The sequence below is a fragment of the Quercus lobata genome, chromosome 2 (genome assembly GCF_001633185.2).
Source record: "Quercus lobata isolate SW786 chromosome 2, ValleyOak3.0 Primary Assembly, whole genome shotgun sequence".
Taxonomy (NCBI): Eukaryota; Viridiplantae; Streptophyta; class Magnoliopsida; order Fagales; family Fagaceae; genus Quercus; species Quercus lobata.
The window spans coordinates 53447809-53459102 of NC_044905.1; the positions used below are offsets into that span (position 1 = coordinate 53447809).

The 11294-nt window shown below is 35.9% G+C and overlaps 2 protein-coding genes across 3 annotated transcripts; one reads left to right on the forward strand and one right to left on the reverse strand.

Annotated features, from left to right (window-relative positions):
- Window positions 1-888: 888 nt before the first annotated feature.
- LOC115975846 (probable endo-1,3(4)-beta-glucanase ARB_01444) lies at window positions 889-3695 on the reverse strand. The gene has a single exon (XM_031096870.1). It carries the CDS (start codon window positions 3320-3322, stop codon window positions 1103-1105), a length of 2220 nt encoding a protein of 739 aa, XP_030952730.1. The 5' UTR covers window positions 3323-3695; the 3' UTR covers window positions 889-1102.
- A 3563-nt stretch (window positions 3696-7258) lies between these two features.
- On the forward strand, window positions 7259-10981 carry LOC115975847. 2 transcript variants are annotated; one of them, XM_031096872.1, is made up of 7 exons: window positions 7259-7621; window positions 8798-8920; window positions 9224-9412; window positions 9520-9601; window positions 9936-10000; window positions 10123-10358; window positions 10675-10981. In XM_031096872.1, the coding sequence occupies exons 1-7, from the start codon at window positions 7331-7333 to the stop codon at window positions 10736-10738; spliced, it is 1050 nt and encodes a 349-aa protein (XP_030952732.1). In that variant the 5' UTR covers window positions 7259-7330; the 3' UTR covers window positions 10739-10981. The 2 variants fall into 2 exon arrangements, with proteins under 2 accessions (XP_030952732.1, XP_030952731.1); XM_031096871.1 differs by lacking the exon at window positions 10675-10981 and having other exon boundaries at window positions 7261-7621; window positions 10123-10640.
- The last annotated feature ends 313 nt before the right edge of the window (window positions 10982-11294 follow it).

An 11294-nucleotide genomic window follows, 5' to 3' on the forward strand; every position in this document is an offset into this window, starting at 1 on the left:
CTCCTAATACTAACCATTACTAACAATGTTGTGCCTCAAATTCAGTCACTGGAACTAAACACGCATGTGTGCTAGTTGTTAAAGACACACATGAACCACCATGTTTTAATTCCAGTATTCATCTGAATACATGTGTATATCTATACACAAACAAACCGGTAGAGCTTTTATCATGAAGACGTCTATCATGTATCATGTAATTATTGATCTTTCTCAGGTAAAACTAGCTGTAAATTTCATTTCACACTTCCTTACATTACATTTCATCTCTTCATATTCCAATACAAAATTGTTGACGTCTATCCAGAATTTTGTTTTCAATAGTTCTTTCATCTAGAAGAGTCGGACATGTTTTTTTTTTTTTTTTAATTAACACAATCGTATACAAAGACACATTGAAAGTAGGCATAAAAAAAATCTGACAGAGGAGTTGTTAAGGTACATGACTACTTTCTAGGTAACCAATGTTTTGTAGTATTTGTGGCATATACCAGACAAGCTCCAGATTCCTATCACTTGGTAGATCAATGCGATGGACAGGAACTTCTAAAACAAAATCAGCTTTGTAAACAGTCAAATCCGTGATTAAGTTCTAGCAAACAGAAATTGCCAAACTTTGTCAATAATGCATGGGTTTTGCACCTTTCAGCATGATTCCAACGAGGCAATAAAAGGAAAGAAAAGTAGTGTTGCATTTTGGCATCATTGACTTGAAAAGTTAGTGCTGTCCTATGCTAAAGAGTGTATGGCCATTGACACTATGCAGAGCCCTTCTAAGATCATTTAAGGCAGTGAAATGACTTTAATATTAAACCTAAAGTTTATCGGGAATTCAACTCATATGCAAATTTCTACATCATGAAAATACAAAAATATACCCTACAAAAATCACTCAGTAAGATATTGTTGATTTGGTATTCCATTTGTTAACACTTAATGATCTATTGTTATGAAGCTCAATGGTAACATCAGTTGAAATACAAAAGGGAGGCAAATGCTAATAAGAATATGCTTATAATTCATTTCAGTTTGATATTTGTATAAAAAAGTTCAATCATATCATATCTTATTAAACTCAACCAGAGTTGTAAGGCAAACTAAGTCAGTGACAATAGTGTCCAAACCAGCAGTATTTTCCTCCTTCCCCACACCCCTCTTCCTGCACATCAGCTCTGCTGTGAATCCACCATAAGAGATTAGAAAGTGAGTTCCCATCATCAAAACCATTCAAGTTCTTGATCTTCCCCAAAGCCCCTTCTTTGTCATAAATCCCTTCCAAAGTATATACAAATCCCTTCCACCCTTCTCCAACTCCCTCTCTCCCTAAAGCAGGTAAGGTCCACTTCACAAGCTCCCTCACAAATCCAACATCAGAGAACAAGATCTCAGTGATTGGCAATATGGGTAGCACCTGAATTCCAAGCCTACATTCTCTCCACTCAGGTGGTGCAAACCATAGTCCACTGTCCCTCTTGTCAGCCCACAATACACCCACCACCCTGTTCTCTCTAGTGAAATCCTCCCCATACATATTGTCCCCCTCTCTCACATGCCACCATGTTTGAGCAGAGTGAATTTCCAATGCTGTAAGCATTGATCCAGTGGCAACAAGATGTGTGTCTCCATAGGCCAACCCCATCAAAGCTGCTGAGTAATAAGCATTCACCGCCTCACTAGTGCTCTCTTGATTCCGCCCATCAGCAAACTCAGTTAGCCCTCCAGCCCAAGAGTGCAATTTGTAAAGGTCAAAGCACCTCAAACGCGTGTAACTAGAATTTGACCGCCTGCCCAAGTTCATAAAATCAGCCATAAGCGTATATGCTTGAGGCTTATACTTCCTCCCCCACACTGGGTCAATCTTTGCAAGCACTGCAATTGCATAAAGAAAGTACCCCAAATGATAATGGTGATCATTATAAACACCAAACCCAAAATCAGCCCCAGAATCCAAAGCACCTTGCTTAGTCACAATGCCACCCCATTTAGCATCATACAGAAAACCATTCCCACTAAAAGTCCCATCCAACCAAGGCTCAAGTGTATCCTTCAGGAACTTCCTTATCTTCGGAATCACGTCAACAAAACCCACCTCCTCAGCAATCAATGCCAACCTTGCTGCTCTAGCAATCAACTTCCCATAAAAATAAGACGAATTGTTCGTCATCGATGCAGGATTCAAAGCCTCAACATCCCCAACAAGCGCAGAAATAATCTCAGCATATGATTCTTCTTTGACACCTCTTATTGAATGCCAATTCACAGACACGGGGGCAGGTTTCAATGCCCAAGAATCTCCAACAACACCAACAAGATCACCATCAACACTCTTATACTTAAATTCCTCCAAAACAGTAACATTAGAATCATCACCAGATAGTATCTGAAGATGAAGGGGGTGAGCTAACATGAGCAAATCCCCCCAACCTTTCTTCTCCCATTTGTATTCCAAGAAAAATGGCTTGGTGAATACTGCATCACCGGAAACCGGGTAACAAGGACTGAACTGATCAAGGATCGCCTCGTATTTCGGCTCCGAATCTGGCAATACCGCAATCCGAATTATGCCCGAAAACCCAGTAGATGTCATCACAGAGAGGCTGTGTGTGAAACTGATGGGGGAGGAGGTGTATATAAGCCATGTCTGGTTGTTGTTGAGCTTGATGGTATACTTGGTTTTAGCATTGTTTGAAGAAAAAGAGAGAATAGCATGGATGGTTGATATGGAAATAGCAGTGCCACCAGAGACAGAACATGTCAGAAATGGGCTTCCCCTGACAAGGAAAAACCTTAAATTGGAAGAAGGAAAGTCCAAAGTGACACTGAGATCACTGAAGGAAGAGATAAAGTGGGTGTTTTGAGAACCTGGGTTGGTGTTTTCTGAGGCAGAGATGGTGAGGTCAGCGTTGAAAACTTGGTAGATGAAAGCTGAGTTGAAGACACGAGATGGGTAGGAGAGGGAAAGAGAGGAGAGTGAGGATTTGATAAGGTAGGGATGGATGTACTCAGGTTGATCACCATTTTTGAGAGTGAAGTTTTGGAAGAAAGAATTTGTGGGGAGAGGAGTGGAGAGGAGAGTTGGGGAGAAGAAGAGAGAAGGGTCAGGGAGGACTGTGGATTGGGTTTTGGGGAAGAGGAATGGTTTGGTTAATGGCTTGAGAGATTCTGGTTGAGGTGGTGGTGCCATGGTAAAGGTGCTTGGTTCAGGTTGTGAAGGAGATGGGGATCTTGGAGGTGTTGCTGTTGGGGGTTTATAGGGTTTGTTTGGTTTCTTAAAACTCTTAGTGACTAAGGTTTTTACTCTTCTCCTCAGTTTTTTCAACATTGTCGGTATGTATATGAATTGAATAATTATCGGATAGAGTTGGAAAAATAGAAAATAATTAGATGTGGATTAGTTGGATGGTTCTGATTAGGTGGGTGGAAACTAGGAGGAAATGGAGTTAATGTTTGACCATATTTTGTGAAGGAGTTTTTTAGGCTTTTACACAAATTCAGGAGCAGGAGCAGGAGGGTGTTGAGACTGTTAAGGTGGGGGCTTGACTTGCTTGATGTTTTTGTGGAAGGAAGTGGGGAATGGTGGTAATGAGAGGGTGAAGGTTGGATTGGAAGTGAAGTTGAGAGAAATCTGAAATTTTTATGGAGGTATGTGAGAATTGTAAGGTATGTAAAGGTTTATTTTTTTGAATCTGAATGTGTGAAGGAAGGTATCTTAAGTGGGGTGCTTGAGGGGCAAGAGAATGCACATTCCTATTCTTGCTTTGTTGGTGTGGATTAATTCATACAATTTGTTAAAATAAGACAAATATAATATGGTTTCAACTCTAATTTTGATCCTCAAAAAAGAAAAAATCTCCAAATTTGATTTGCTTTGAGGCTATTGGTTCCATGGTTAGAGTTGTCCGTTTCTCTTTGGTTGTCATTTGTCATTCATTTTTTTCCACATTTCGTGATTTATTTTTTGAGTATCATGTAGAAGTTCTTTCTTAAGCAAGGGTAAAGATTGGGCCCATTAGTTTTATATATTAAATTCATCAAGATTATAATATGTGACCAAAAGTGAACACTTGTCATAATTTTGACATCTCCAGTGCACAAGAACATTGGACCCAAACGGATTAAATGAGGGTAGAGATTGGGTCTATTGGTTTTGTACACTAAATTCATTAAGATTATGATATGTGACCAAAAGTAAACACGTTTCATAATTCTGATGGATCCAATGCATAGGAATATGGGACCCAAGCCAAATCTGTGTCAAAACATATGCATATATGTTCTTTTGCATATATGATATGCTTTCATTTGGTCCATCTTTGCCCTTGTGTTCCTCCTTCCCAACTCCGTATCAGCAAACAAAAAAGTCTCATTCCCACAATGACATTGATGCGATAAACTGATTTTTCAGCTTTAGTCCTCTCTGTATGATCATAATAACGACACCTAAGACAGTTTCATTCATTCTCATAACATTTCTATTTGTCCATGTGAGGCATGAAAGCATCTTAGGGTGACTCTCAACTCTCAAGAAATTTCTCTCTATAATAGCATTATGTGCGAGATAAGGGGATTGTACACACTTGAGGGAATAGTCAATTGTTTGAAGTGTTCTGAATTACTGCTATCCAAGACCTGCAATTCTCCTTACATCTTATGCACAAGGCATCTTAAACATTTAAATGAGTGGAGTCCAAGTATTTGCAATTACTGGACTGCAAAAGACAATCTTTTTGAGTTGCAATTGTTAATATTGATCTTTGTTACTTTCACTGCCTTTTACGAGATTGATAAATTATTTAGTCTAATTATGAATGAAATCAGATTTTTTTTCCCCAAAACATGAATGAAAAATATTGATCATTCAAAAACACAAAAATTACTAAATTTTTAAACCAATTAAATAAATAAAAATAAAATAAAATAAGTATATATTTAGTATTATCAAAATATATACCATAGAAAAGACCCAAAATAAATGTATCTTAATAGGTTGCAATTAATCATCTATAATCTATTAAAATGAAACTCAATGTTCCTTAAATTCTTAAAATCATTTATGAATTTTTTGGTACTAAATTTTCACAATAATTTCTTTTTTAACATGCGAAATCAAAGATTCAATTAGAAAATCATCTTTAATTTTGTTACAAATCTAATTTGGATAATATTCAATGTTTAACATGCTCATTCCATAATTGTCGTATAAACTGGAATAGTAATACAAATTAAGAAGTATAACCACTTTATAAATAAGTTAGCAGGCTATAGACGTTCTAGTTCTTATCAGCAATTTGAATGATTAAAAATAATTTAACAATCTTTTGAAGTTCAAATGTTGAAGTCAACTACATTATACTCAACATTAACTTTTTATGATTTGTGAAGTTTTACAAATAAAACTTGTCTACTAACAAAAAAAAAAAAAAGATAAAAAAAACCATCATTAATTCTTTGAAACTCATGGGTCTCTCAAGAATCAAAAAAGGGAGCAAAATGTATACGTAGTGGTTTCCTCGTGAGAAGTAACATTCATATCAAAAGAATTTAATTATTGAAGCTTCATTTGGGGAGAAAGGGGGGGGGGGGGGGGGGTGTTGTGAGTGTTCATAAGAGTAGTGTTTGTTGAGATTTAGGTTAAGTAAATTCTCTTTCCGTGACTATATATGTATAAAAGGACTAACATATCTTTTGTTTTATTTTTGATTTGAGGACTAACAAATCATATGCATGGGCAACCATAGAAGGATATAGCACTAAGCCTCTATTGAAATGTTTATTATGTGATAAGGAGCAATTATTATGGAGGGAACATTATAGGTTCAAATCTTACCTTATTTTATTCTTTTAAAAAAAAAATCTAACCTTATTTGTAAAAAAAAAGCAATTCTCTATCTGCATTATTTCTTTTAAATAAAATCTAAAATTGCTAATACTCATGACAGAATTTACTACAACTTCAATGAAAAAGGCTTAACTTGAATAGTTGTTCAATACTGTAAGAGAGTGATACTTGAATAATTACTTAGCCAAATCTTCGATTACGTGATTAATGAAATTCTAGGTTCAAGTATCCTGGTTAATACTTTGGGACTATTCTTAAATATTTTGTTTGGTAATTACTTAGAATCATTATTGGGTATGTGAATGTGGATAGTGTACAAGTCTTCTAGACAACATCTTTGGGGCTATCCCTAAGATTTTTTTTTTTTTTTTTTTTAATGTACGGAATGGGGGGGTAGACACACCCAAGAGATTAAATTAATAAGGTACTCTAAAAGTAATTCCTTATGTATTGTGATGGTGAACCAAAAGTTGAACCATCTCTAGTTCATCCATAGTGTCGCCCAAATCCAGGAAGGTTGTCCTAATATAAGGTCGTCCAGCATGGAAGCCCCTGGATGACCTCCCAACACTTAGAAATTTCCAGAATAAATTTATGTTCAAGAACTTATAATTCAGACCACATTCTAATATTCCGAAGTATAAGTAAAATCCTTGTTTATTGCTATAACTTCCCATTAAGTTCTTAACTTCTATAACAGTTGTGGAAGATAAGTCTAACTCTTCTAACTTCCATAGCAATTATGAAAATTAAGTCTAAACCTTCTAACTTCCATCCACATTGAGGAAGTTACTAAATAAGTAACCACTCCAAAGCTCATTATATAAGGACTCATCCACATCAAATGAAGGTAAGTTTCCACCACTCCTGAAGTTGGAATTCTTAAGTTCTAGAAAGAAAAACTAACTTAAACATCAGAGGGTTCTTAGCCGGTTCACCCCCGGTTACCTTTGATCTTGTGTTTCTTTCTTTTTAAGCCTTCCAAGCAACTTCTAGCCTATTGAAGTTCGAAGCATTCAACCTACTGATTTTATGTGCATCATCATATTGTACTTTAAGTTCCTCAATTAAATATAATGACGTGATTGTAATGGTCAATGAACTGCATAGTCGAATTTAATCGTCCTTGAGAAAAGATAACACATTTCATAGTGCATTAGTTAATTTAGTCACATAGCCAATTAAATTTAATTGAAGAGGTTAAGGTACTACCTATGTTTTGCTTAAAAAAAAAGGTTTTATTATCATTTCTCATAGGCTTGTTAAACTATTGGTCTCACTCTCATAATGAAACCCAAAATCTAACCCTGGACTTGGGTTTTAGTAAGTACTCTTAAAAATCAAAACTAAAAAGAAGCCCACTGGGCTTTGATTCTAAAAGGCTTAAAACTCGTCCAAACTGGACTCATTCCGGTTCACCTCCAAACCACATCACCGCCATTCTCAGTTTCACAGACAGAGAGAGAGAGAGAGAGAGAGAGAGAGAGAGAAATGGCTGGTTTGCTAGCATGGGCAGCGGACGTAGTGGGAGCGAGTGGACCCCAAAACAACGAAGAAGACGATCCCAATTCGGTCCCAATAGTATTCACCACAGAGCAGCAAAACTACGCTCAAGAACTCGACCGAAAAGCAGCCTCTCTGAGCCGTTCGATTCAGGATCTACGGCTCAGATTGCCTCCCCCTGACATCTCTCAGCGCCTCCCTCATCTCCACGCTCACTCCCTCGCTTCCAATGCCGCTCTTGCCCTCCAACTCAATTCCCACTCTGCCACACGTGAACAGGTTTGCTTCACTAATTTCTTCGCTTTTTCGTATCTGGTTTTTTTGTTTTTGTTTTTGTTTTTGTTTTTGTTTTTGTTTTGTGTATAGCTCTGATTTGGTGCTTGTTTTAGTCGAATTCTGGGATTTTATCATCTGGGTCTTTTGATTTTGTTGTATTTCAGTGATTTTCTAATGTGGGTGTTTGAATTTTGATTGTAATTCCTGTGGATATGCAAACTCGGGTACTCTTTTTCTATTGTTCAATATCTTATCTTGTGGCGCTATTGAACTTTGATTCTAATTCACTTTGTAGATGGATGTGAAAATTTCTTTTGTTTCTTGGTACAAATTTGAAGTTTCATTTTGATCTACCTCGTATAATTTAAGTTCATGAGTTTGTTATGATTTTATTATGCTAGTTAACTCTTTGATTCAAATTATTATTCTCTTTGATTCAAATTATTATTTATGCTAGTATGAGTATGGTTTGAAATTTTTTTAGTATGTGTAGATTTTATCGGTTGCCGGCATTAGATGGTCTTGAGGGAAATTAAATGACAGGAGATGCAGTTGTATTTGATTATTTAGTTTAACTTAAGGCTTGAAGGAATCAGCATGACTACATAAGAAATAATTCGGATATGAAAATATTTTAAGAAAAATAATAAACATTATGTTACTATTTTTTTCTTTGTGGATACTGCCCTACTAAATTTGCAAATATAAATTTATCTTTAGTTTAAGCATAAAGTTCTTGATCTCTATGCACTTGAAATAAAAAATTCTGTTGTTTCCTGATGGCAGAAGGAGATGGTAGTTTAATATGCGATGTATGAAGCATGAGAAATCAAAAGATCTTGTTACCACTAAGAATTTTTCTGCTTTCTTCATTTTTCTTTTCTCTTATTGTGATTTGATCTGGACAAGGTAAGTCTTATGTGTTCTTCTTACGTGCCAAGGAGGTCTAGCTAAAACAGAACCTCCTTCCCCCCATAAGAAATGGTGGATGGTAGGGTTGTGGGTTCAAAATCTATTGGGTGGGTGTGCAAAGTTATCAATCAAAATGAAAAAAAAAAAAGGGATATTAGGTGTAGTTAACACTTAACAGTGTTGGATGAGTTTTTATCCAGGGGCTGATCAAATTTGATGCCAATTCCCTTTTCCACACTAATAGTTGGTATCAATTATGGTATGCAGGTCCAATTGAGAGAGGTGAAACTACAGGAAGAAAATGCTGCGTATGAAAAGGCTATATCAAATTGTGAGAATAAAATACAGGAGAAAATGCAGGAGGCAGACCTCCTGCATAAGAAGTTGGAGGTGAGGTTGTAATATTGTTCACTCATTTCTTGATGTTACTCTAGTTCATATTGTATGATCTTTTACGTGCACATCTGATTGTGGGTATAATTGTCTAACTTCTTGTTATTTTCTGTGCATGTGATTATATATAACTATTTTTTCTTCAATTGAAATCTGTTGGGGTGAATTTTATCATCCATAATACCTTATTTGAATTTTTTTACGAGCCGATATTTTAGGTTATCTAGAATCCAGACAATTGTTCCTGATGATAATTCAGAAGTGACCATTGAAAGTTTCTCTATATTGATTGATGATTAGGAAATGGATGAGACTGAGAAAAATCTGAGAGCTGAGCAGGAAAGTACAGAAGCTGCTTTTGTTGCCAACCAATCTGGCAGATCCAGTGATTCAGCTGTTGAATCCAAGGTGTCAGTCAATGCTGAACCAGATACAGAAGTAATGAAGTCTGCAATACTGGAGAAGTTAGAGAACAAGAAGAAAGAATTGGTCTGAAAAAATACGTCCTTTATATTGACCATAATTTCCTTTTGAGTTTTTCTTTACAAAAAATTGAATTGTTAATTTTTTGCTTATATTTTGTATAATCCTTTCAGAGTTCAATGGAAGAAATAGTTCAAGATTTGGAGAAAAAATGGACGCAAGTTCAAGATAAGGCGTTGAAGCTGCCTTCCCCAGGTACATTTGCTTAGTATGATACTATGATTAGGCACATTTAGGAAATCTTCATGTAAATTACGAAATATGTGCAGCTGAGGAGACTAAATTCCATAAAGGAATGTATGATGCTGTATGGTTGTAAATTTTATATAAAAGAAATGGAAGCAGATTAATAATTGATTGGCTTGGTATGAATTTTGGATATGCAGTAAACTGACAAGGCCTTCTGCTTAGATTTCAAGAACTGTAATAGCTGGAAAATTCATGTCTAATCACTATCAAGAATATATTTTACTTATGCAGTAGTTGCTTATAGAAGCTATATTGACTTCAAGCAACATCTATTGTGCAGCTCAAAGAGAGAAGATATTGGACAAACAGCTTCACAGCCTAATTGAGCAACTGGAGGCAAAACAGGTTAGTTTTATGCTGCTTCTTTTATATTTTACATTTTCTTACTTCTTCAAAGTTGTATCTACTATTGTTCCTTTTAAATGTCATTTAAGGAGAGATTATTCAATGTTTTCTTTTGCTTATAGGTACAAGCAGAAAGCCTGGTTAGTGAAATTCATCTAAAAGAAATGGAGTTAGAAAAATTGAATGGATTGAGGGTTGAAAGGAGCAACATAGAAGCCAATAATGCCCGGAATCGGTTTGGAAGAAGCACATCCGGGAAAGGATATGGGTCTTCAGATTATATTGTTGATGCGCATCTCAAACCTCCTTATTACCCTGGTGGCCGATCTGAAAATCAGCAGAAACTTATGCTAATCAGGTCGGCTTTCGTGCTCTACATTTTTGCTTTGCACATATTGGTCTTCATCAAGATTTCATTTTGAAGAGTAGCCAGTATCCCGAGAATGCTGAATCTTCATCAATATTTGTTTGAATGATAAACCAGAGTTTTTTTTATTTTTTTTTATTTTTTATTTTTTATTTTTCGCTGTATCTCTATTCTTGTGGTTTTACGAAACATTATCATGTATATTTATGTATTGTTATATACCATTTTATGTAGATTTATATATTTCTGCCAACTGTGAGATCGAGTTGTTTCATCATATAATACTATATTATGTTTGGAATCCTAGGCAAGGAGGCATGGAGGATACAACATACCCGCACATAATTTTGGATGGAATTACCGTAACGTAATATGTACTTTACTCAAGGTTTATAAATAACACTAACATTTCTCCAAAGTTTATTGTTGCTGCTGACCTCTCTTTCAGGTTCTATATTGACTGATAAGCACATGTTTTGATACTTTTAGTTTAGAAGCATTTTAGTGACTGTATGGTGTCCTCAATAATGTGCACATCTTGTCTGCTAGACCTGGTTATTGCTGGGAACACCTCCATTGTGTACCGTTGGAACAAGGATGAAAAGATATTTTAGCAATCTACATTCAAGTCTTCTGTTCTAATTTTTTTTTTTGAGCAAGTCTTCTGTTCTAATTACAAATTGGTCCATCTAAAATTTAAATGGTAAAGAAGCTGGTAGACAATCTTGAATAATTGTTCCATGTTTCAAAGGTGAAGTTCAGTGTTTCTGATTACCGTGGACAGAAAAAACAATTACCCCAGAGGGTGGTATACTCTCAAGTCAACACCACCATCGTTGTGGCCACCACCAGCACCATAGCTGTTGTTGACAAACCACCACTGCAACCACCACATTACTGTCGCCACCATCATCATCACCACTGTCA